At 43.9% G+C, this 26,999-nt stretch overlaps 1 protein-coding gene across 5 annotated transcripts in view; it reads right to left on the bottom strand.

Annotated features, from left to right (window-relative positions):
- Nucleotides 1-26,999, bottom strand: part of NR6A1 (nuclear receptor subfamily 6 group A member 1) — a 197,615-nt gene that overhangs the window by 30,427 nt on the left and 140,189 nt on the right. For all 5 annotated transcript variants that reach the window (XM_038375034.2, XM_038375030.2, XM_038375029.2 and 2 more), the window contains one exon: nt 8,461-8,691. In XM_038375034.2, the coding sequence (XP_038230962.1) occupies nt 8,461-8,691 (231 nt within the window). The remainder of the gene's footprint in view (nt 1-8,460; nt 8,692-26,999) is intronic.

A 26,999-nucleotide genomic window follows, 5' to 3' on the forward strand; every position in this document is an offset into this window, starting at 1 on the left:
ATCACCACAACTGCCTGAAAACTCAAGAGATGGTAAAGGAAAAGCACCCCACTGTACCACTAACGAGAACTGGTTGAAGTAGCAATGTTCTCCACAGCAGGGTGTCCCCCCTTCATTAGTACTGGGATGTATACGTCTATTCCAGTGGTGGGCAAACTTTTTGGCCCAAGGGCCACATCCGGGGATGAAACAGTATGGAGGGCCGGGTGGGGAAGGCTGTGCCTCCCCAAACAGCCTGGCCATGGCCCCCTATCCGCCCTCTCCCACTTCCCGCCCCCTGCCTGCCCCCCTCAAAACCCCTAACCCATCCAACCCCTCCTGCTCCTTGTCCCCTGACCGTCCCCTCCCGGAACCCCTGCCCCTAACTGCCCCCCAGGACTCGACCCCCTACCTAACCCCCCCACTCCCCTTCCCCTGACTGCCCCTGCCCAAACCTCCGTCCCATCCAACCTCCTCCTGTCCCCTGACTGCCCCCAGGACCTCCTGCCCCTTACCATGCTGCTCAGAGCAGCACGTCTGGCCGCTGCACCACCCAGCACGCTGCCGTGCTGCCCTGCGTGAGCACGCAGCCCCACCACCCAGAGCGCTACTGGTGTGGCTGTGGGGGAGGGTGGACAGCAGGGGAGGGGCTGGGCGCGAGCTCCCGGGCCAGGAGCTCAGGAGCCGGGCAGGAAGGTCCCACGGACCATAGTTTGTCCATCTCTGGCCTATGCGCTGTGCACAAAACCAATAGCAAACACCTCTCTGGATTAAACCAGGGTCCTGTCAGAGTGTTAACTGATTCCCTCTAGTGTTGAGGCTGCACAAAAGACAAGAGGCTTCCATCCCTGCTATTGCACAGGGCAAGGTCTCCTCAAGACACCACAGAGCACGGAAAGGACACACTTTACAAGTTGAGTGTATGTGAACCAGTGACTTGAAATCCTAGCTATTCGACTAGTTAAGCAGTTTTGTTCCAAAAGGAGGAAGCCCTTTGAAAGGCTTCTAAATAGTGAGGCTGCATTTCTTAAAGGCTCACAAACCATTTATAGAAAGTCTCAATTGTATTCAATTTAGAGCTAGTTTCACCTCTATTTGGCGTTTTCTCTATTCTCCCATAACCCCACTTTCTTCTATTACCTGGGAAATCCTGCATGGGAAAAGGACCATTGTGCCAAAGGATTTCAACTGCTCCTGCTGCTTATTCTTCCAGCTGAAGCCCCTCTTAAGTTTGTGAAATTGTGACCCAATAACCCCTTAATGCTGGCAAAGAGATTCCAGGAATGCCCTGATTCTGGTAGGTACATTCTGGTTTACCACAGCATGTCATGTGAGGTCTTTAGTGAAAGACCAGTAATGCTGGTCATTAGTATCACACTGAAATGTACGTACTGACATTGTATGAAGTTACATATATAGACAGAAAACAGGCTCCTAGAGCCCATACAAAGGTCTGAGTCTCCAGCAGAGGTGAAAAATAGACAAGAGATGTTTATTCAACTGTCTCTCTGTTAGGATGCAAATTAAGCACTGCAAGCTAACACTCATTTATATACAAAGTCAATGGAGAGATGTGAAATCAACAGGGAAGCAGTGCACAGGAAAAAACCACAGGTGGTTATCCTGTCTCTGAGGACAGACATCCCCATATCCTGCATGTAGGAAGCAAATGGACAGCGTTTTCACATAATTGAAAATGAAATCTCATCCTGTCTTGATTGAAACACTGCACGGCACTTTGGGGCGGGGGGTGAGATAAACCTTTTTAGCCAGGAAGTTAGACTGGTAGTTAACTTTAGTCTCTAGAAAGCGTGCTATAATTTTGTTTTATATGTAATCACCATTTGTTTCCACTATTCATACTTACTATCACTTGAATCTTGACTTTTTGACAACAAACATTCTTGTTTTCACCATAAACATATCTCAGTGCTGTGATCAAGGTGCTTATCCGGAGTTGAATCCTACAAAATGGTGCATACACCATAGGTGTAGTTTGGGGAGGTGGGGGAGTTCTCAGCCAAACTGCAAGCCTCAGGCAGACGTGAAATTTGCCCCCACATGAGCAGCCCTGTTGGCCTGACTGGTGCTGCCCCCCCCTCCAAATATAGAAGTCAAACTACATCTATGGTGTACACTGTTCTTTGGGGCTGTAGATCTGGTATTTCTGTGAGTGTCCAGCGGATAAGTTGCTGACCATTACAGGGAAATGCTTCAAAGGGACTCAAGGACTAGAGTACATATATTGTAAGGCAAGGTAAGAGCTGGCATAGCCCAGAGGAATGTGCTTGAGTGACTAACAGGTGGTGCTGTCATGGAACTGACAGCCCGTTAGGCATAAGCAAGACTCCCTCAGGCTGGAGGGAGGAGGTGAAACAAGATGACTCTTAGTCCTGAGTATCCTGAGAATCATCACATAGGTCACAATCCCTTTCCTGGCCACCCACCGTAGACACAGCTAGATGTGGAAGACGACTCATCCCAGGCACAAAGCAGCCTCTGGCTGCTGTGGGGTACCCTCACCCTCCCTCTGCAGGAGCTGATAAATGACTCATGCAGCAGTGCATGGTAAGGGGGCAGGAGTAAAAAAATAAAATAAAATCAAATAAAAAAATATATAAAAAATATCAAAGGACAAACTTCAGCCCCAGTACGAATAATCCCAGGGAAGCCTACTGACTCCCAGTAGCAAGTCACTGTTTCAATAGAGGTTCTCTAACATTTTCATTCTTCAGTGCACTTTGTAGGTGAGATGACTTCAAGGTATGTTCACCCTGCAGCTCAGAGCAGGCTTTGCAACCAGGGCAGAGAGACTCGCACTTGCGGGGCTTGAGCTAGAGAGCTAAGAACAATAGTGTGGATGTTGAAGCTCGGGATCCAGCTTGAGCTGTGAAGCCTACCTGACTCCCAAGGCTTGAGAGGCCAACCTGCAGCCTGAACCACAAGGCAAGGGAGAAGCTACCACAGCTGTACAGATAAAATGGCATCACCTCTGGTTTGGCAGTCTGTGGACTGGCACTCAGGTGAGGAGGCAGCAGCAGCATTCTTCATTAGCCTCAGGAGGGAGAAGATTCCATCCACAGCCCCATAAAACCAGGCTGAGTTAATGAAATACAGAATGCCTGAAGGATGCCTAGGAGCTAGCATCACACACATGGGGTCTGTGTCTTACAGCATGCCCTGTCACTCCAGCACTGCCCACCTCCCTGCTGAACTGGTTTGACAAGCTGCCAGCCATCCTTCAAAATAGGCATGTGCAACCAGAAGAGCAACTAGTCTCCAAATGAGCAAACACCTCCTACAACTTCCTGTACACTCTTGGGCCTATTCTGTCTAACTGCAGCACTGAATTGTAACCCTAACCCTGAATACTCAGTCACTGAATGGGATCTCCCTCTTCATTTTGTTCGCTTATCTGATTTTCATAGCAAAGGTGTAATCCATATCAGGGCTCTAGCTGATGCAAGCCCCATACTTTGAATAAAGTAGTACTGGTGAGTACAGAAATCTGCAGAGATGCTGCACGTCTGGCAGCAGCAGTCCTTTTTGCTGTTCAGCACCCCTATTTTAGGCTCTCCCTTTCTTTACGCAATAGTAATTACAAGGTGCTTTGCCTGCCTCAAGGTGGTTTTTTTTTGTATCGTGCTTGGAAACATCATTTATTTAGTATGTTTTCAAGTGGGATTTTTGAGAGAGATTTTTGTTACCCCTTGTGAAGTGCTCCCAGTTCTGTAATGCCTGTAGACGTGATGTTTGGTGATAGGTCACATGTTGGGGACAGTTCTGTTAACCTGTGTAACATTTGTTTCATGACTTACATGCTAGAAAATGCATGATGCTAAAACAGGCTGCTCTCCAAGCATTCCTGCACTACCTGTCTTGGTTACCAGGCCCTGTCAGAGGTTCTTCAGGAGAAAAATGGCAAGTTGGACTCCTTGTAAGCTCAATGCCAAGGGGCCTGTTGACCCTACAAAAATATACATTTAAACATGGTTGTGAAATATATTTGTGGTCCAGTCATACTATAACTTTCTTTCTGGTCAATGAGGACAGAGAAACCACTGTGAAATTACGCTTGAACCTTGGTACCTACCGGGGTAAAAAAAATATGAGCAACTTTCCTGTCCACCCAACAGCCATATACCACCACATCTGAGCCACAATGATCTTTGAAGATGGTGAGTTGATAAGTTACACAGGTCTTGTTTGGAAACCCCCCCAGTTTAATTTATTTATTTTTTATACATACAACTGAAAAGCCATCCAGCCTGGAGCATCGTAAACAGCTATAAATAATGTTGTTACCGGTCACCCTCTTTTTACCATTCTAAAAGAACATCTGGGTTTTCATCTGCAGAAAAAGCCCTAGCTGTTTTGACTTTGCTCTTCAATGAGATTAATTAATGGAGTTTCCCAGGAGAAGGAAGGAAAGAAAGGAAAACTAGTCTTTCACTATGGTATGCCTGACCAGTGGCCAGGAGATGGCGCTGTTTCCTTCTGAACGAGCAGCAACTAAGGCCTTCCCTATGTACTCCGTATGTACAAAGGCAGATTAAAGAATTCCCGGAATTTACCGGAGCCCACTGAAAACTGGGACTCCATCTTTCATTGCAGGGCAGAGACTTGGAATGGAGTCAGTCCAGGGAAAGGGGAGCTAGCAGGAATGAGTTCTGCATCACTTCACAGTAGTCCCCCATCGGCCACTCAAGGAGCAATGGAGATTTAAATTTTTGACAGTCAATATTTAAAGAATAGATTACTGTATGGTTTTGATAATGTCTTTGACAACTGCTAGGGGAAGGTGGTGCATTTCTGGTTTGGCAAGGGCCTCTCACCGATAGACTCAGCATTATATCATCTACAAGAAGGTAGGAGGCAAAGCACACCAACTAGGAAAGTAAAGGTTTCAGAGTAGCAGCCGTGTTAGTCTGTATTTGCAAAAAGAAAAGGAGTACTTGTGGCAGCTTAGAGACTAACAAATTTATTAGAGCATAAGCTTTCGTGAGCTACGGCTCACTTCATCAGATGCATCCAATGAAGTGAGCTGTAGCTCACGAAAGCTTATGCTCTAATGAATTTGTTAGTCTCTAAGGTGCCACAAGTACTCCTTTTCTTTTGAGGAAAGTAAAGCGACCATTTCTCCAACCCTGGGGAGTTTTGATCATTCAGAACACAATTTTCCAAGTTTAAATTTAGCCAGGCCTAACCCTCGTTCCCACTGAACAAAATGACCTTGGATCTTTTATGAGCACAAATGGTCAGGGCATCATTTTTTTCATCTCATCTCAACCACCAGTTATTGTAATGAAGTTTCACTATAAAACAATCTTTGTGGAGCTCTGGGTTTAGTGACTGTATGACATATTCTGTAAGAACATCCAAGAAGGAATTTGGTGAGTGGCTTTCACATTCGTGATAACAAAGTCTTAGGAGAATAAATAGCTGGGTTTAAAAGAAATGATATTTCTGTTTCTGAATCCAGGAAGCAGCCTTTCCCACAAGGACTACTCACTTGCCTTCTGATGCCTAATACCCTCTATGCATATCAAAGGAGTGCGCCTGAGCAATCACTATATTACAGTTTCACCCAGTTCTGCTCAAATTTCCTGTTTGTTGTTGCCAAGCTAAAAAAAAAAAAAAAAAAAAAATCTGCTTTTAAAAAGTATAGGAGGCCACATTGCCAAGGATTTAAATGGTCAAAATGTTGGTGTGTCAGTGAACACAAATGCATGCCGAAATCAAACTAGGAAGGTTAGTTTTTAAAAATCAGTTCTTTATTCCAGGGAAGAGTAAAAAATTCTTTTCAAGTTTAAACAGGCATTTGATGGGCTAATTGACCACATTAAAACTTCTTTACAAGAGCACTTTACTATTTAAATTAAAAGCCCGCATCATATGTGCCCTAGATTACAAAAATCCTGCATGGCCCATTTAATCACACACCAGTCATCCCCTGATCAAAATGACAACCAATATTATCTGATGCTGCATGGCATTTTAGAACAGTTGCTTTTGTCAGCGTTCAGATGAAAGGAAATGTAAGATTTACTTTAGGTCTTTTCACAGACAATGTTTAAACTGAATATTCCATTATAAAACCGTTGCCCATAACTCCTCTCCCTTCACTGACGATGTCAGTTTTTGGACCGTAATTTCTGTGACCATTCTACAATTATTTTAATAGCTATATGATACAAATACAGTAAGCTACCACATGAACTAAAACAAATGGATTTTCTCCTTGGTAATAGAGGGGCAATCGCATCAGACTAAAGAAGAAGCTAATGCAACAGGTTTTCAAACTGATCAGTGTGTTCCACACTTTATCTACATAAGGAGATTATATGACAGAGCTCCCCAAATTAAAAGTGCAGAGCTCCTACTTTGCATCACCCTGCTTGGTGAAACTGTACCTGGCAGAAAAGTGGTAGACTATTAATGAACTATTATGATACAAGAGCCACCTCATGAAGAAAGTTTTAAGTGTAAAAGGATAAATTCCTTGGGGGATGATTAAGGAAGGGTCTAACGATGGCCTGTGATTAAAAAATCAGGCACTCCTGATGTCCATGAAATCTTTTACTGTCCCTAACTTTCAAGGCCTTTCTGTAGTCTCTAGGGATTTTTTGAAGGGCTATTTAAAGCTGTTTCAGGGAGGAGTAATCCAGCAAATGGTAGCTGTAGTAAAAGTCCCTTCCCCTACCCTTTCCAAAAACATTTGTCCTTGCTAGGACGTCATGTTTGGTTACGTTTTAAAAATCAATCTTAGCAAAAGTCAGTTTTCTAATTCTAGTAATGGAGGCACAAACACTCGTTTCCTTAGCACAGCATAAACGAGATGGTACATATTTCAAAGTGAAAGCCAACATGCAAGGAGGGTGCTGCACCGTTACCCCTCATTGAGTAGGTGATCATGGTGAACCATTTTAATTCCCATTTTTAAAATGGTGTCAGCTCTCAATCCCTTCCCTGTTGCAACTCCACAGTTTTTCTGACAGAACTGTTTTGAAGCAAGCACACACAGGCCTTGTCTACACTAGCCTCTCTTTCCTAAAATTTAAGGCAGAAGATGAGAACTGTATTCCCACAGAAAGCACAAAAGACATTTAAGTAGAGCCCCGCAAATCTGCGGATATCCGCAGACCATTCTTGCGGTAGTAGATCCGATGCAGATACAACCGCCAAGGGGTCTACTCATTGGCGGCGCCTGGCCTGTGGTGTCCGGCTCGGGCAGCCAGGGGACATATCACACTCAGGACCAGCAGCCAGCGGCTGGGGCTGGCAGCACCTGCTCGCTGTGCTGCTTCTTGTCCAGCAGCTCGGGCCCTTCGGGCGGTGCCAGCATCCCCACCAGAACCCGGCCTGGCAGCACTGGCGGCGCTCCCAGTCCCGGGTCCAGCCTGCCGGCTCCTGGGCAGCAGGGCCCGCCCACAGCCATGGGGATTGGAGAGGGCGGGGCCCCGTCTCCCCATCCCTCTGCCCCACTGTGATGGAATACACATTGCTGCTGCCCCCGTGTGCCATCGCTTGTGAGCCCCCAGAAGCAGCATGCGATGCAACGCCTCTTCCCTCTGCCCCCACTGCGCTGTCTCCTCAAGATTCTGCCCCTTTCCCCCAGTCCCTACCGTTGCACTGCCTCGTCCCCACCCCCCCACTCGCTTCCTCTCCCCACCCCCAGCCCCTGTGAGATGGCTTGCTGCTGCAGATGCAGATACAGGTAAAAGACAGCTAGCAGATTGCATACCGGATCGCAGTTGATCTTGGAGGATGTGGAGCAGGTGTGGATCCTGAGCAGAGCTCTACATTGAAGTAGGGAGGAAATTCATTGCCTGAGTTGGATTAACCTTCCCTACCTGCATAACACAAAAGCATGCCTATATTTGCCTTTTCTGTTAATAGGCAATCACAAGTTTCTCACCCTTTGAGTGTCAAATAAGATAAGTCTCTCAAAAAGCTTACCTCTAAAATGAGAAGGTTTGAAAACTTTCACCCCAGAAAAGTAGTTTGGGGAACATGATAAACCCCTGAAAACTGGGAGTTAAAATGAAAACGCCTCCTCAATCAGACACCAGTGTGTAGTGTCACTAGCAACGACAAAATGATACATCAGTGTCAAAGCAGGTCAGAAGAATAGTTTGACAGGTACTCTCCACATCCAGCACAGATTCCCAGAGCACAGCAAACACTGTTACTAAACTGAATCAATACAGTCTTTTGCACCTAACCAACATTACAAGTGAAGGGGACATCCAGTGCCCTATGGGAGCAGAGAGAAATATTCTTGTTAGTTTTTAACTGACTGCTTAAAGAAAACCAAAATGTTATGTTTTGAAGGTATCGAACCAAATCTCAAACCAAAGAAGAAATCTTTCTTCCCTTCACCGAAAGAGGTAGGTGGCTTATGTCACACAGAGAAACTTGCTGCAATGTCCTGCCCTGTGTGTGCACAGCAAACAATTAAAGAAGCTTAATTCTCTTTACCTTTCCGATTCATCCCCATCTGGAGGCACTTGAGCAGCCTGCAATACTGGCATCTGTTTCGCTGTTTGCGTGACATGACACAGTTCTTGTCTCGACTGCATCTGTAAACCCGCTTGTTGCAAATGCTCCTTTTGAAAAACCCTTTGCAGCCTTCACAGGAGATGATACCATAGTGCAGACCTGTAGCTCTGTCTCCACAGATAAGGCAGGTTCGCTGATCAACCCGGTCATCTGGAAGAAAAAACAAAAACTTTGTAGTCAGAAAATGGCATGCCTGAAAAAATAATTGATCTGAAACCTTCCTTATTCAGTGAAAAAAAGAAAAGGAGTACTTGTGGCACCTTAGAGACCAACATATTTATTTGAGCATAAGTTTTCATGAGCTACAGCTCACTTCATGCGACAAAGTGAGCTGTAGCTCACGAAAGCTTATGCTCAAATAAATTTGTTAGTCTTTAAGGTGTCAAGTCCTCCTTTTCTTTTTGCGAATACAAAGTAATATGGCTGCTACTCAAACTTATTCAGTGAGATATACATGCCTCCACCCTCGCACCCCATGCCTACAACAATGAAAATTAGATCACCGTACACCCACAAAGTAGAGCCTTGTGAAGCTCCTGGCATACACACACAGCATACTCCCGACAGCCCGAAGGGAACCCTTAGCATCAGTGACATCCTACAGAATATGTCTGTGTGCATGGGAAAGACATCCCAGCTCAATCTCAGAAATGGCCTAATTTCAAATTAAATATTCAAGAAGATTTTAGCAGAAGTGTGTTGACACTGAAGGCCTTTAACAAGAATGGATGAGCATCTAATGGCCGAAATCCAAGCAGCAGAATGTCCTTGGGTAGTCACAGCATTATTCTGTAACATTATCGCTCTTAAGGAAGGTGTGGCTAGATTAGATATATAAAACATGGCATCTCCTGTAAGGAACTGACAGTGTTCCACTGTGGACTTAAGCATCATGCAAGGATCTGAGAGGGGAGTGCCAAACCTGCTTCTGAAAAAAAATTTAATCAAACAAACAAAACCACACTACAAGAGAGAAATAAGGCAAAGAGACACAAAACCTGCTCTTTCGCACTCCCCCTTCCATGTACCACTTACAGACACTTGGATATTTCCCCTAACCCTGCCATCTGCTACCCACTAATAAATAAATTACCTAAGAAGTGACCAAGAGAGATTGCATCACATTTACATCATCAGAATCCAATACCATGATAACACCATAGCAGAGAGATGCTGGCCTCCTTCCCAAGTAATGCAAAGAAAGGAGTTGAGATCAGTAATGAAGGTTTCTTAATGGCACTAATATTGTCCCCACCCAGACCACAATAATCCAAGTGCTAGGCTTCTCATCAGTTTCAGTCTCCAAGGGGCAACAGAACAGATTATGAGCAGTGATTCATTACCAGCTAATACTGGGGTTTCTCCTTCCACTCCCAGGCCTGAATCTTCAGTAAAATGTAAAATCTAGACTTTCCAGTAGTCCCATTTGCAACCATAATAAACAAATAAAGCATTTCATTTCAATTTAGATCAGGGGTTCTGAAACTGGGGGTCAGGACCAGTCAGGGGGTCACGAGGTTATTATACGGGGTGGGGGAGAAGCTCTCAGCCTCCACTCCAAACCCCACATTGCCTCCAGCATATATAATGGTGCTAAGTGTTTTTAATTCATAAAGGGGGGGTGGAAATCGCACTCAGAGGCTTGCTGTGTGAAAGGGGTCACCAGTACAAAAGTTTGAGAACCACTGATTTAGATTTCAGAGGAGATCAAGACCAAGAATTCTAATATGATCTGGTGGTGAGAAGGAAGAAGTCATACAGAGGAAAAAGTCTAAGATGCCTTAAAAACAAAAACAAAAAAACTCCCAGTAAGTTAATTTAACAAAAAAATTATACAAATGTAAGGGGACTGTTGGCCCCCCACAAAAACAGTGTTTTTTTTGGTTGGCCCTCTCCCAGTACCAAAAGAAAGGGGAAAGGCCAATGAGATATCAAGACCCTGAGTCTGACAGTCCCAGGGCCAATGGGAAGAGGCCAACACTCAGGCCAGCAGCCTGACTGACAATGAGGAAGTCTGGAGCATGGGGTCCCGTACTCCATGTGAGCTGGAGCTGCCTGGCCAGAAGGCTGAGCTAAGGAGAGCCGGAGCAACAGCAGCACTGAAGCACAGTGCAGCTGGAGCAGTCCAGAGCCAGATGCAGCGAGCAGGCGGGAAGCACAAGAGGGACCCTGGCAGAGGGCCCAGTGCAGGGAGAAGCTGCCAGCCAAGGGGTCTTGCAGGCTGGACTTGGAGAGGGATCATAACTAGGGCCCTACCAAATTCACAGTCCATTTTGGTCAATTTCACAGTTATAGGATTTTTAAAATGGTAAATTTCAAGATTTCAGCTATTTAAATCTGAAATGCAAGTGTTGTAATTGTAGAGGTCCTGACCCAGAAAGGAGTTGTGGAGAGATTGCAAGGTTACCGGGTGGGGGTGGGGGCTTGTGGTGCTGTTACCCTGACTTCTGTGCTGCTGCTGGCGGTGGCGCTGCCTTCAGAGCTGGGCAGCCAGAGAGCGGTAGCTGCTGGCCGGGAGCCCAGCTCTGAAGGCAGCACCACTGCCAGCAGCAGCACAGAAGTCAGGAATGGCATGGTGTGGTGTTGCCACCCTTAATTCTGTGCTGCTGCCTGCAGAGCTGGGGCCGTCACTCTCTGACTGCCCAGCACTAAAGGCTGGAGCACAGAAGTAAGAATGGCACGGTAGGGTATTGCCACCCCTACTTCTGCGCTGCTGCTGGCGGGGTGCTGCCTCCAGAGCTGGGCACCCGGCCAACAGCCACCGCTCTCCAGCCACCCAACTCTGGAGTAAGTGCAGAAGTAAGGGTGGCAATACCACGAGCCCCCTAAAATAACCTTTTGACCCCCCCCAACTCCCTTTTTGGTCAGGATCCCCAAATTGAGAAATACTGGTCCTCCCCCCACAAAATCTGTATTGTATAGGGAAAAGCACACAAAAGACCAGATTTCACAGGGGGAAGCCAGATTTCACAGTCTGAGGTGGTTTTCATGGTTGTGAATTTGGTAGGGCCTTATTCTTAACCCCAACAGAGGAGCTGACGCTGGGAGGAAGGGCCCTGCCACCTAGAGCCTGAGGGTGTGTGGCCACTACCAGAGCAAGCGTCTGACCTGCGGCATGCCTACAGCCAGAGCTGTCCCTTGGGTACAGTGAATCAGGGGCGACTGCCCTGGACCCCACAGGCGGGGAGGCAAGGCAGGAGAGCAAGCGGGGTAGGGAGGTTAATGGCATGCAGGCGGGTGGGCAAGGAGGAGCCCCCCTTACCAGAACCTCTCACTCCCCCAGCGGGTCCCACCGATCAGCACCTCCCCCTCCCTCCCAGTGCCTACTGCGGATCAGCTGTTACGCAAAGTCAGGAGGTGCTGGGGGCAAGGAGCCAGGGCACAGCTCGCTCAGGGGTGGAACTGGGCAGGGAAGAGACAGGGTGAGATGGGGCTTTGGGGGAAGGGGTGGAGGGAGGGCAGGGCCTGGGTGGAGCACCCCCACCCCCTAAGGCAGATAGGTGCCAAGTTTCTAATGTCCCAGGTCCCGCACCCCCTTAGGGACGGCCCTGCCTGCAGCACAAGTGAGGAATAGACTGAACTTCTCCTATGCTCCAGACATGTCTGGTTTTGGTTTCCCCATGCCCACAGGGTGGGATCACTGTTTAACCTTACCCTTTTTTCCTTACTTTTTTAATCGATTGCTGTTTAATAAATTGTATTGCCTTTGAACTATATGCAATGATCAGTGGGTCAGGGAAGCGTCTAGAATGGGGAAGAGTACCCTGGAGTGGGGACATCCTAGCCCCTGTCCTAAGTGACCACAACAAGATTCGGTGTTGAGCCCCCCAGGAATCCTGGGCCCAGCCTTCTCAGGGTTAAAAGGACACTGCCACACAGAAGAGTGGAAGGGGAGTCTCCGAGGTCAGGTAGGCCTCTGGGTAAAGGGAGGGGGAGTGAGGACTGATCCTTTTGCTAGCCAGTTCCACCAGGGTAACGTGTAAGCCAGGAAAGTTCCCCACAACAGCGGGACAATTCCCTCGCTTACACAAAGGCTTGTCAAATAAATTGTGGTTTGGATTCTGGAAAGTGATGATTTTACATTGCAATAACTGTCCTTCATTATAATACCCTAATCATGTGACAAAAATGCAATTTTTCTTTACTCCACATGCAACATTACAGCAGAATTTAAACCACCATACTTCAGTGTCAAAATGAGAGTTCATGGCTTTCCATGATCCCATTTCATGTGTTTCTTTTAATTGTAGTTAATAAAGAACAGAGTTGAGATCAAAGGCTTGAGTGACATATTTCCTTATTAATGTGGTCCATGGATTTGTATTACCTCCAAGATCCATATTTTATTTCCAATTTAATCTTAGTTTTCATTTAAATATTCTGCTCAATATCAGATATTAACAGTAAATATGTGCCACATATTAGGAAAATGCAAATACCTGTCCAAAGCTTGGAGGAAAACACAAGTTTATAAGACATTAATTCTGGCAATGATGGATTTCAGATTCTCATGCAGACTTAAGGCATGACACTGGGGAGCATTAGCACATCAATTTAAATACTATGCTGCTTTTTTACTTATCCTACAGATAGCACAGTACCTCAGAGAGGGGGAACAAGTAGCACTACCAGGGCAGCAGCACTACCTCCTTAGTTCAACATTAGTGTAACAGGAGAGAATAGCACTTGGGGACAGAGAGGAAAAGTGATACAGCACAGAGTGAGTGCAAACAGCAGTACTCCTGTGCACAGGGCAACCAGCATACGCAGAACTGTGCCTCGGGTGGAGCGGGTAGCTTGGCAAGCAAGACAGGCTTGTTTCAGTGCTCAGGTTTCCATATGGCAGAAATAAATCAGTGTGAGTGAGTTGGAGGTGGCTGGCAGAAGCCTAATTGGACTTTCACATGGAAAGCTTTGCTCTAAGTCAACTGACACGATCAGAGAGCAAAAGCAGAGAAAATTTTACCAACAGATTCACACTGATCACTCTGCTATATAAACAAGAATGGGTATAGCTTGTGTTTTGTTCAAACAGGAATGAGAAACCAGAAAGATGTGGTTGTCTCTGTTTTACCCCAGGAGTATCAGCAAAAGCTTTGCTGTGCAACTGACACACAAGAATCCAAATTAACATTATTATACAAATGATGATAAGGTTAAGATACAATGACTGGATATTTTCCTATTCCCTTTACAAATCTTAATGAGAGGCTTTTGGATGAAAATGTAAATTGTACTACTCCCAGCAATAGGAGCTGTCATATTAAATTTGGTATCTTAAGACGGTAATATTCCCACTGAGACAGAATAGGGCTGATGCATGGCTCAGGAAGGATCGCAGTGGGCACGTAGTAATTTTCATAGACAGATGTCAAACTGAAAGGAAAATAAAGTAAATGATGTCTAAAGCAACTGACTTCGTTAACCTAGATGTATTCTCATTATCTCGTATCTACACAGTTAGACCTAAATCTTGCTTCACATTCAAAGTCAGTTGTACTTAAAATAATTCTATCAACTTGTATGTAAAGCCTTTTTCTACAGAAGGTCCCTACCAGGGCCAAACATGCTTTAACTCTTGTCATCCCATGCAAATCACATACACAACATATTTTTAACCATTACAATTTTTTCTTGTTATACACAAAACTGAATGTAAAAAATAGATGTTATTCAAGTGTGTTCAGAGAGGAAGTAAAGAGCTGAAATGGAGTATGTTTAAACTGTTACTGTTTTCAAATTATAATTTAATCACATCAACCTTGAGTTTGAGCAAGGGTAAAATATTCAGAGAAACAACCTTTTTTAAACCGAATTAGAGAAATAACAGTTTCCTGTAAATAGGAGCCTTTTCACATAAAAGGTCCCCATCTCTTCTATTGTGTTGCTAAGACCCTGAAATTAAAGACTGAAATGGGGATGGCTCACCTGGAATTGGAAACAGGTGCAAGTGACATTTGTTTTCTAAATAGTGTTTACAGTGAAGAAAGAAATATGATTTGCCATTTCATTGTACATAAAAGCAAACACGTTTTGTGACCACACTTCCAGTTCAGAAAGAGCAGCTCCAAAAATGAAAGGCAGCAGGACACACACACACACTTTCTGAATCAGGAATGTCCTGTCATGACTAGGTGCATTTAAAAATATTTTCCACCAGGAACATACTGTAACTCAGCCTGGGTTTAGTTCCTTCAATTTCTTCTTGATAACCAGCTTAACACTGTGCATAGGAGACCAAGCATCTCAGTTCACTTATACACAGATTCTATCAGAATCCAAACCAATTGCCCATTATATTCTGGATCGTCATAAGGTGGATTCTGCCAGTACTTCCTGAGCCAAATGTTGATCACTAAGGAACAGAGGCCATACAAGCATTTAATTTTGTTTTGTTTTTTTTACAAAAAGTCCCAGCAGTGTCTACTCGTTCTCTTGCTGCTACTTTGTTCAAATAAATTCTTACAGTCCCAAAGTCTTTCTACTTTCCTTTAGGTGTTTACATATTACAAGAGGATCTTTGCCCTGTAAACCCCCTCACTTAATTTTAATAAGTGAATGGAAAAAATGGATTTTTTTCCTGTTTTTTGAACTACTTACATTTCTGGGTGTCCCACTAAGACTGTCTGATGGCCCCTTTGCTGAAATCATGGGAGAAAAAAGCGTGGTAAATGAGCATTGAACATTGCTGGACTCTAACCACTGCTCCCACAGTTTAACTGAGGGGTTCTCAAACTGGGGGTTGGGACCCCTCAGGGGGCCGCGAGGTTATTACATGGGGGGTCTCCACCCCAAATCTGGCTTTGCATCCAGCATTTATAATGGTGTTAAATATATAAAAAAGTGTTTTTAATTTATAAGGGGGGGTTGCACTCAGAGGCTTGCATGTGAAAGGGGTCACCAGTACAAAAAGTTTGAGAACTACTGGTCTAACCCCATAGAAACTAATGATTTTCAAGCCAACTGCTGAAGCCGTATTTGTCACAGCCAGTCCTGAGTATGCTATGGGGGGAGAAGAGGGGGAAATTCATTTGCAATCTATCCCAATTTCACTCCTGTAAATCCCTCATTAATGCAGCTTCCAACTGTTGTAATTCAGCACCTCCAGAAGGCACAGAATTCAGTAGCTGGGCTTTTCAGCACACACTTCTAAGTGCAACTGGCTCAGGTTAGTTTACGAGTTTGATCTTTGCAAGATTCCATCCTTTCTCATTTCATTCGCATTAGCTCACTCCTCTCCTTCCATCTTCAAATGGCCTTTGTGTGTTCCACATGTACTGACTATATCCCATACTCCTCAGCTGTGGAATTTGATTCTTTTTATTCAAAATATACAGCGCTAAAAATATCATGGTCATATTTGAAGGATCAAGTTAAAAGCTGCTGGTTTGATTTGACTTCTATTTCACCACAGATTCCAAGACCAGAAGGGACCACTGTGATCATCTAGTCTGACCTCCTGTGTAACACAGGCCAGAGAACATCCCCAGAATAATTCCCATGGTATCTCTCTAAGAAAAACATTCAATCTTGCTTTAAAAATTGTCAGTGACAGAGAATCCACCACTGCCCTGGGTAAATTGTTACAACGGTTAATTACTTTCAAGGTTAAATATTTATGCCTTATTTTCTGTCTGAATTTGTCTAGCTTCGGATTCCAGACATTGGATTGTTTTATACCTTTCTCTGCTAGATTGACGAGCCCATTATTATATATTTGTTCCCCCCGTAGACACTTACAGATTGTAATCAAGTTACCCCTTGACACCTTTTGAAGCGTTACTAGTAGAATAATTAATAGTTAATGTGTACAGTGGGATTGAGATCCAGAACATGGTATTCAGAATAGTTTCCACCTGGAGAATATCTAGAAATTGGGAGTATTTCAGGAGGGACTGGGGACCTCAACTCCAACTGGTGAGACAGCTGAGAGGGGGCTGGTGGCTTGGGCATTGGTGGACAAACAGGAGTCTGCCACATTGAAAAGGTTAGACGAATAGCCACAAACTATTAGCAGAGATAGTCGTGATGCCTAAAACTATCAATCAGCCAGTTCTCAGTTGCTTATTCATTTAACCAAACTAACTGTTCGGGCTGAAATTTTCCATGCTTGATCTCTTCCTTAAGTTGATTTTTTTTTTATTTCACCCAAAATGGCTCAGCTGTTTCTGAGTACAATGCTAGTAAAAAATAGGTTGTTTTGCCAGAGCTATAGTTTTTCTGACAGTTTCTTTGAAGAGCTCCATCTCCCCCAGGGTTTGAAAGAGGAACTTTACATTTGTTGGGAGGATAGTCCTTGAGTCAGAGAAATGCCTTTTGTTCTCCCCAGGAAAATCCACCCAATTTTGACCAAGATATAAGCCTCTGAAAATTGCTATTTGCAGATCAGTAGATTTGATTACAGAGTAGCAGCCGTGTTAGTCTGTATTCACAAAAAGAAAAGGAGGACTTGTGGCACCTTAGAGACTAACAAATTTATTTGAGCATAAGCTTTCGTGAGCTACAGCTCACTTCATCGGAGCTGTAGCTCACAAAAGCTTATGCTCAAATAAATGTTAGTCTCTAAGGTGCCACAAGTCCTCCTTTTCTTTTTTAGTAGATTTGGTTAGAGATTCTCTGCCAGTGCCTGTGAACATTCCATTAACTAGGATGACCATATTCTCCCAGAGGGTATATGGGACATGACGTGGGTCAGCCCAAGACCCCCGCACTCCTGTGTGGGACCAGATTGAGTCCTCACTGCCTCCCACTTGTGCCAGCCTGAGGTCACCCCACCTCGGCCAGCACGGGACCAGCCCGAACTCCTCTCTGCCCTACTGTGCGTTGGGCCACCCAAGGTCCCCTTCTCTCACCTGCACACAGAGCCAGTCCTAGCCCTCCTGCCCAGGGCTGGCCAAAGGTCCCCCAGCCCCCTCCAGCACACAGGGCCAGCTCGAGGCCCCCTGCTGTCCTCCCAGTCCCCCTCCCCGCAGCGGCCTCCCCTCCACCCACATACGGGGCTGGTTCTAGCCCCCGTCACCCGCTTGCACCAGGGGCTGGCTGGCCTGAGCTGCTCTCCCTAGCCTTCCCTCCAGCTCAGCCCTGGTGTAGCAGTTTTCCACCCCACTAGGGATCACACCCCACTCTTCTGATGATCAGTTGTCAAGAGCAAACAGCACAAATGCACAGTTTTGCCAAAAAAGTCAGAATGACCAGGACAGGGCCTAAAAAAGGGACTGACCTGGCCAAAACAGGAGGTATGGTCACCCTATCTAAGCAGGTTTCGGAGTGGTAGCCATGTTAGTCTGTATCAGCAAAAACAACAAGGAGTGATTGTGGCACCTTAGAGTAACAAATGTATAGGGGCATAAGCTTTCGTGGGTTTTAACTTATGCCCTAACTAAGCAGGGTCCTGTCTCGCCCCGTGGAGTTCTCTGACATGACAAAGGCACTGAGCCCACTCTGAGGCATGGAACTAGAACTTTAGATCAGTGGTTCTCAACCAGGGGTCCGGGGCCCCCTGGGGGGCCTTGAGGTTTCAGGGAGTCCACCAAGATGGGCCAGCATTAGACTCACTGGAGCCGGGGGCAGAAAGCCGAAGCCCTGCCATATGGGTCTGAAGCTTGGGGTCCTGATCCCTACCACCTGGGACTGAAGCCAAAGCCTGAACCATGTAGCATCATGGGGGGCCTTGTGGCATGGGGCCCCAGGCAACTCCCCTGTTTGCTACCCCCTAACACCGGCCCTGGCTTTTATATGCAGAAAGCCAGTTATTGTAGCACAAGGGGGCTGTGGAGTTCTGATAGCATGTTGTGGGGGCCTCAAAGAAAAAGATGGGGAATCTCTGCTCTAGATGGAGAAGAAACAAAAGCATTAGCAGCAGCTACAGTTAGGCCCCTTTGGTAGGGGAAAGTGGCTGGGCTGAGTGCCAATCAAGCATTGAGGTTAGGAAGTAGCGCAATAAAAGTAGTTCATGCAGCCTTAATTTAGCCCCCTTTAGGGATATAAATATCATTTAAAAAATTAACCGTTTAAACTATTAAAATTATATCATTTAATTGGTTAACCAGTTAAAGGGAGAGGAGCTGCGGTCACGCCAGCTGGTGCAGGGATGAGGCCACCTACTCCAGCTGTCCCCAGAGCTGGGAGTTAATGGTTAAGGTGGGTTAACCAGTAAGACTAATGCTTACTGGTTAACAGTTTAATATTTACATCCTTAGCCCTCTGGTGTGTACACACTACGGTTTGGCTTGGAAGGATTAGATTTTTGTCACTAAATAGTGGTAAACATTGATTTCACTACACACAAATTGAGGAAAAATATTTCCATTGACAGTAACTGAAATTTATGCACGGGCAAGGTAAGGAAAATACCGCTTCAGAATTTAAGAGTTTGATTTAAGGATATTTACTCTGGATATTTTGACATGTAATGCTGACAATTTCTGCTTTAACTTTTTGAATCTCAACATCTACTGTCATTAAACCGTTATTGTTTCACGCTCTCCCTTAGTTCTTCACAAGTATGAAAACTTAAATAAATAAAAATCAATATTATCCATTGAAATTATAAAAAATAAAGCCCAATTCTGCCAAGCCTATTTATGATATAGTCTTTACTAAGGTGATCACATGATTTGTTCTATGAGACGGACAGCGAGTGAAGCAGAGGAACTTGGGTGCAGAAGGACATTCTCTTCTCTTTAAAAACACTGGACTTGGACCTAGGTCCAGAATTCCACTCCTGGCTCTGCCCCATATTTCCTAGGTAACAGTGGGGAAGATCATACCACATAAGCACAAAGGTGCCAATCAAAGTTGCAGGAACAACCTTATTTCTGGCATTTCCTAATTTCAATGCATAACTTTGCAACTTTAACATTCTTTTAATGGAGTTTTTTTAATATACTATATACATCTTTATTTAAAATCAGATTAAGGTATTGAGCAGTATTTATTTATATTGTAGCAGCACCTAACAGCCCTAGTCATGAACTAGGACCCCACTGGGCTAGGTGCTGTACAAACACAGAACAAAGAGGCAGTGCCTGCCCCAAAGAGCTTACAGTTTAAGTAGAGATAGTTAACAGTAATGGGACCCAACATCCTAGGGCAGCCAAGGTCTTGTTACTGTTTTTCTCAGGAGGGGAAGGGGAAACAGAATGGCCTTGGTCAAGTTGGAAGGTGAAGCCAGGGAGCAGAGCTGCTGAGGCTACTGCCCCTTTCCTCTGAGAGAAGACAGCAAGCCTGGAAAGAGAGTAACTTGAGGGCTGTTACTCCTTTAAAGGTATGTTGAGAGGGAGGGGGAAGCAGAAGCAATGTGGCCTAGGTAGCATGATTCTATTTCAGCAGGACCAGAGGCACCCAGGAGCCATTGCTGCTTTCAAGATGTAGCAGAGCAGCTGAAGCCGGTACTTTTTCTTCAATAAAGTAGGGGGAGCCAGCATGACCTGGTAAATGGGTGAATAGGAGTGCATGTGCTGGTGGGGTCATGCAGATGGCTGGGTAAGACAGTGGATGAGGATCAATGGCAGAAAGTGAGTGAGGGATAAACTAAAAGTGGGGGAAGGATAAGAGGTGGAGCAGAGAAGTGAGAATAAAGGACAGTAAAAATATAGGGAAAGAGGCAGAGAACAAAAGAGTGATGAAGAAAGGCTGTAAAGAGATGAGAGCAGGAGAAGGAAAGGAGGGAATGGCATGCACTCAAAACAATGCAGAGAAACAATCCAACACAGGAAGGGCAGAGAAGACAACAAATGGGAGATGACTTTGTAAATGCCTAACTGTACTTTATGTATCTGTAGTACTGGCAATGAGCCACACAAAAACTTTCATTCCTTTAAATTGCAAAGATGTGGTTTTGAGGGCATGCTAATCACAGGGATTTTTCTTCTGTGCTAGTGGTTTTGGTCCTTGGACGAGTTGTTATTGAACAAGTTTTTCAAGCCCTGCCTAAGGCAGACATAGGAAGTGCACCAACCACCCTTCTCCACAGGATTCTGACTCTACATCCCCTCTTCTTCTGGCCCCAGGCACAAGGCAATAGATCAGTACTGAACCCTGGTCACCAAGACCACAGAATAATACTGTAAGACAGTACCTCATCAGACCACCTACCTAACTTTATTTTACAAACACTCGACTCTTAGAATACAGAGGATTTCAAAAGTTTTTAGCACAGAGTGCTGCAATTTTAGCAAGATTACAAACAGGAAAAAAACTGTCCAAGTCAGTCAGAGAACACACTGAATTCACACTGAAAGAGGTGAAGAATGAGGGATGAACACAATATGCTAATTCAGTTGCTTGAGCATTCCTAAACCAACAGCTTTTCTTAAGATACAACAGAATTGTGAGAATTCATAGGGCTGGAAGCTCAGGACAGGGAGTGCATGGCAGTGTTCTAAGACCTCAATAATAAGAGGGGAGAAGGCACAAAACAGAACTTTGGAATGCTCTGAAAGTATAGATAAGAATGAAATAGTCTAAGACGTAGCTTTAAAAATAGGCTCTGTTTCTTTAGCATTTTTTTTTTAATTTGGAATAGTTCAATTTTTAGAAAGAACACATAACTAAACCTGCCAAAAAGACAGAGGCAGGCATTGGTTGCTAGGACAGCCATTATTAAGGGGTTCTCAAACAATTTTTTTGCCGGCCTCAGAGTGTGGCCACCAACTCTTGCTGGTGGCTGCTCTGACAATTTTTCCTAAAATACTTGATTAACTTTAGAAAAAACAGAAACATGCACATGTACGTGTCCAAATCATTGTAATTTATTTATGTACAGGGTTTTGTGGTTTTTTTTGCAGCCTCAATGGTAAAAATAATGTACAGTTGTTTCTATTCTTTACTGGACCTAAACCGAATAGAAAAACAAATAAAGGTGCTTTGCACATTGTCTTTTTTTGTTGTTGTTGGTTTTGCTTTTTGGTTGCTTTTTTAACAACAAAACAAAGAACTTGCTAGGTAGTAAGTCTGCTGCTGCAAAAAGCAACATTTGTATGTTTGTTAATGTCACTTTTCACAGCAGACATATTAGCTGGGAGGCTGTGAAAAGTTATATTAAACAAATACAAATACAAACTTTCACAGCAGACCTATTCAGCTCTGACAAGCCAGGAGACAAATTAAGCCCTGAATGGTGAGGCAGGTAAGGAATAGAGGGGGCCACAGGGGATGGATGGGGATGGGGTGGGCTGGGAGGCAGCAGGGGCCAGGGATAATATGGGGGATGGGAGGTGAGCCAAGGGCTGGCATCCACAGCCAAGGACCAGGGCTGGAACCCGAAGCCCCACGACTGGAGCCTGCTGCCTGCCACTCCAGGGTTGAAGTCCGAAGCCAGAGCCACACCACACCAGCTCCCTGCTTCTCTGATGTTTGTGGCTTGGGGGGGGGGGGGGGGAAAGGAGGCAGGGCCCTGGGGGAGGAGCCACTGCTTTCCCCCCTTGTTCCCCCAGTCACTGCCCAGGAGGCTGCGGCTGCAAGAAAAGCCCCTGGTGGCTGCATTTGAGAATCACTGCATTACTTTATCATGAAGTAAGTAAAAATATATTGCACAGCTATAATAAAAAAGGAACAAATCCCACTCCTGGAAAACTAAGATAAATCTATATTTTCCATCAAGGAAACAGGCAACTACCATAAGAAATTTAAAAGAGAGTTCTTGATTTTTATTTGCAGTAAACAGCAAAATTGACCACATCTACTAGGCTGTGATTTGTAACATAGGGACTTGGGACTCTTTGGCTATATTAGAACAAGGCCCACCTGAACTGCTTGTATTACATGTCTACCACAACAACGTGTTCTGCTTTGGTAGCTTTTTGTAATTTACCCAGTTTTTCCATTAAAACCCCATTTTCAGGGTTTCTCTCAGTAAGTAAAATTTACTCACAGATTAAACCAGACCAGACCAGCTCACTCTTGTCTTTTGGTATCCAAATGGCTTTTATCTGTTCCACATGTGCAGACTACATCTTGTCAAGAGGATTTGCAAACCATGCCCTCAGCCTTGGAATTTGATTATTTTTATTCTGAACAAACAGGGCTATGGTATCAGAGTCATAACTTAAGGTTCAACTTAAAAGCTGCTTGTTTGATTAGCTTTTTTAAAATGCTACCTGGACAGTAACTGCATTTTTAAAAACTGAATGCTGACAGCATAATTAAACAACCCAGAATAAGTCACCCTGATTTCCAGGTATATTATGCTTGGAACAAGGGTGTGTATAGGCAGAGGGCTTTTTGGTTGTTACCATTCTTTCAAAAAGGTTCATTTTATTCTGTAAGCCACACAAGAGCAGCAATGATGATGATGGGTTACTGGATATGGACATTCCAGTGTTTCCTGAATCACTTGGGGCCAGATGCTGGGGTGCAGGTTAACTGCACAGAGCACAGGTCAGGGTTAGTGTGCACAGCTGCTTAAAAAAACACCGTTGCAGTCCTCTAATCCTGCTGCTACTCTATGCAGGGCCACTCCCCCTGCACCATGTCAAGACATTTTGAGGACTACTCTAGTTTACACTAGGCTGCTTTTCAGCCACTTTTATGGCTCAAAACTCACACCCGAATCAGTGTGGTGCAGAGGTATTCTTTCCTGGTCCCCCTTCCTCCAGCCACAAGGAATGACCAAGACCTTGCAGGATCTGGCCCTCAGGTGGTATGGATTGCTGAAGATGAGGTGTATCAAATAAGCAACAGCAAGACAACCGGAGTCCTGTTGTTCTCATTTAGATGCTGGTACATAGTCTTCTGGTGGCATGATGGTGTTTGAAGTGGCAGATTTTTGGAGCAGCTGGAGGCAAGTGTCACAATGGACTTCTGTTCAATCCTGATAACTACCTAAATACACTGGTAAAATAATACTTCGCCTGTTACTACCACCGAACAGATGGGATCATTGGAAATAACTGTATCCCAGAGAGAAAGAGGTGACGCGATGTACACAATTCCAGTGGCAACCACATGAATGCGATCCAGCAAAACACTAGGGATACGATGGCATGCGATTCTCACCAAATTTCATAACATCCCACATGAGATGCAGTCCCAGAGGCTAATGCCATGGGATCAGGATTGAGCTTCAGCCCTTCTCAATTTAAGGTACTTATGTTTGGTCAGTCTCTTAATGCTGTTTATGTGCACACTGAAGTCAAATAATGTATATGCACACACTTTGGTTTTAGGGAGGGAGGAGAGGGGTTGTGGAGAATGTGACCAACTTAAGCCTCAGGAGTTGTCAGAGGACCTTATAAAAAGCTAAGAGATCAATCCTGGAGTTCAGTAGGTAGGCTCATACTTTTTGATTTGACACAAAGCAAACTCTAGATCTCCCCAAGAGTTGCTGAAGTAGATTCTGTGAGTCCATGTAAAACAAGAGCAGCATCTCATATCCCATCCCATAACATGCACCACAGAATCCTTGTGAAAGTTATTTGCTGTGCCTGCAAACAGACAAATTCAGAAGTGGAAAGGGAACATGAGCTTAACAGGACCAGCTAACAAATTGAAATCACAGCAACTTTTGTCAATACCAAGAGAAACTAGATCACATCATGAAAAATATTAGGATCAGAAGTAAAATCAGTTTTCAGTTACACCAGAAGAGTAAAAAAACTTAAGCGAACTGAACTTATTTCTGGATACTCTGTTCACAGTTCTAGATCTCATGGTAAGTAGCCTTTGATTTCTTTCGCACTTTTTTTTTTTTTTAAAGTCACTGCTGCACTCTATATGCGTGTCTCCATTGCTATGATTTTACTGTAATTGTTACCAATCTCTAAAAATAAAGGGGTGGATAATGGAACCTCTGACACCTTTAACTGCAGCAGCACTCATGGGTCTTATCACCCCAACGAGACATTCTCATTTTTACAAGACAGACAACTTTAGACATGTTCTTAAAGATGACGGCTGAAGGAATGCTGGTGCAGATCACAGACAACACTCCTAATCTAGTTGAACATCTTGCTAAAGAGAAGCTACTAAACATGACTTTGTAGTCATGAATTGCATAATCTCTACTTTAGTTATCTCATAAACAGGGAAGGGGATTAACATTGGATAGAAAAGGGTCCTCTATCTGTGGGGTTTAGCTCAACCTTTGCCTAACTCCACCCCACCCCCATCACCACCACCATAAATCCTTAGTTAATGGAGAGATCCCATGGTTACAATGAATAGCTACATTCTGCAGACCTTTCCATAGTGAGAATGCCACTAGGCATGCAGTGCTACTACGGAGGCAGGCTGAGGATGCAATCAAGGATCTATAAAACTATAGGTTAGTGCACATTGTGAGAAGCAGGAGCCACAAATTAACACCACTCTGGCAAACTAGAACACCAATATATGGTGCCACAATTTGTAGCATTTTCATAAAAGATTACAGTAGACTATCACCCAGGCTGCAAACAAATGACTAAAGATTTAAATGAGGGCTCATTTCCAGTCTCATCTTTTTTGTTGCTGTCATTGAAAGAATGGGGCTGTCACCTAGTGAGTGAAGGAAGTATGGATGATTAAAGCAACCAAGAATCAGGATCCTTCCCTAGGAATAACCCTTCTAGAGTGGAAATGGATAGCAGTGAGGTAGTATGAATGACCCCGTTGCCACAATAACCTCAGTATGCACACACCTGATTGCATTAAATGTTAAGTAATTGTTACATTTCCAGAATAAAATCCACTATATACACAGTGCATGCATGCAATGGCTCCCCAAGTAATCCAGTCTGCAGGAACCTAGGAAGGCCCAAATGACACCAACTGTTTATACTGAACTATTACTCTGAAACCAAATTGATAGTTTAAAAGCCAATTAAATACTTCCAAAACCCAGCAATATTTTGATGGTTTTAAAAATCTTGCAGGAATTCTTACTGGCCTCTAGACAATCCACTGAGGCCCATAGGTTTGCTGATTCCTGACCTTAGCTATTTTTCACCTTAATTAAATGCAAGATTCTTGAATAAGTGAACATCAGAAAGACCATGCCAGAATTAACAATGACCTTTAAATTTACCCATACTTTTCAATTATGTAAAACATTGGACTGCTTCATACTGTTCCTCAACCTTGAAATTTGAACAGATAATTCCAGAACACAGATAAATGGTTATCATAACTTTTAGAGGAAATACAAGGCTCTTCTCTTGATTCTGTTACTGCTTATACACATTAAGAGTCTTTCAGTTTTATAGAGCCGTGTGAGATATAGTATTGATTAAAAAACAAACGTCAATCGTCGCTTCACATTTTTATCTGGGGGGAGGGGAGAAATTAGGAAGCATTTTTCTGTTCTTAAAGTGTCTTATGCTTAAAGAACTCATATGGGATGCTCTAGCTTTGTTCTCCCAGGCTATTGTAGCGGCCCCTAAGTCAAACAGTTGCTGCTACAACAAAAGCACTCACAAAAATCTCAACCTCATCTTGAACCCTGAAGATTTTTATGGCTACTCCTTCACTAAATCCTCCCCCTAAACCACATTAAAGGACTCATTGTTTTCAAAGGTCATGGTAGGTTTCATACCAAATTTTAATACAATAAAAATTCTACAAGAATATTATAATGTTTTACATAGGTGTCATATAAGACACTGTGAGAAAGCAGAAGGAACCTCAACTTGCTTAGCTTTTTATAATGCAAACTGTAGAACCAATAGCGTTTAAGATAATTATAATTACATTTCTTAATAGTTTTTCCTAATAAGATCAGATAGCACTGTGGATGATTTTTAAATGAAGTTGATCTAAGAACGGCCAAAAGAAAATACTTAAGGGTTTATGCTGATACATGTACATAAGCATAAAGAGTAACTCAGATGTATGTGTATGTAAGGAAATCATACATGTGAACATTATAAAGATACAAAATGTGATTTTTTTTTAGCAAGTCACATGTTCATCTATAAGCAAGTGCACCTTGTTTTATTTTACTTGTGACCTGTATTATTCACAACATGAATAAAAGTTGCATACAGGCTACAAAGAACATGGATGTCTTGTTTTTGTTTTTCCAACATGTCAGTACCACAGCATTCCAGGAGAAAAATCTGGATGCTATTATTGTCCAAGCATAATTTCCTTATTTGCTGTTGAAAAGTATCATCTAATTTTTATCTAAAGAGTATTATTTAGATATTTACTTCTGTTTTTGCAGTTTGCTTACAAAAACCTCTCAACTCACTACAAAGGATTCAGCTTGGAAATAAAAACTAGAGTCTACACAATTACCTTATATTATCAGTGACAATTAGTGCTTCACAGTATGGCAGGCACAAAAACCTGATCTCTGAGAGCAAGGGAAGGAATTGACCCTCCTCCCTAAGTACCCAAACCAGAAAGTGATAGAATGAAGCATTTTACTGGAATAAAAGAGGGAAAATATACAAAGTGACCAGTTTCAAGATATCTTGTTTACTGGGAATGCATTCTCCTAATTATAGAGACTTGTATCTATAAAGATTACAGACATG

Source organism: Dermochelys coriacea, chromosome 16 (genome assembly GCF_009764565.3).
Source record: "Dermochelys coriacea isolate rDerCor1 chromosome 16, rDerCor1.pri.v4, whole genome shotgun sequence".
In the NCBI taxonomy this organism is placed as follows: domain Eukaryota; kingdom Metazoa; phylum Chordata; order Testudines; family Dermochelyidae; genus Dermochelys; species Dermochelys coriacea.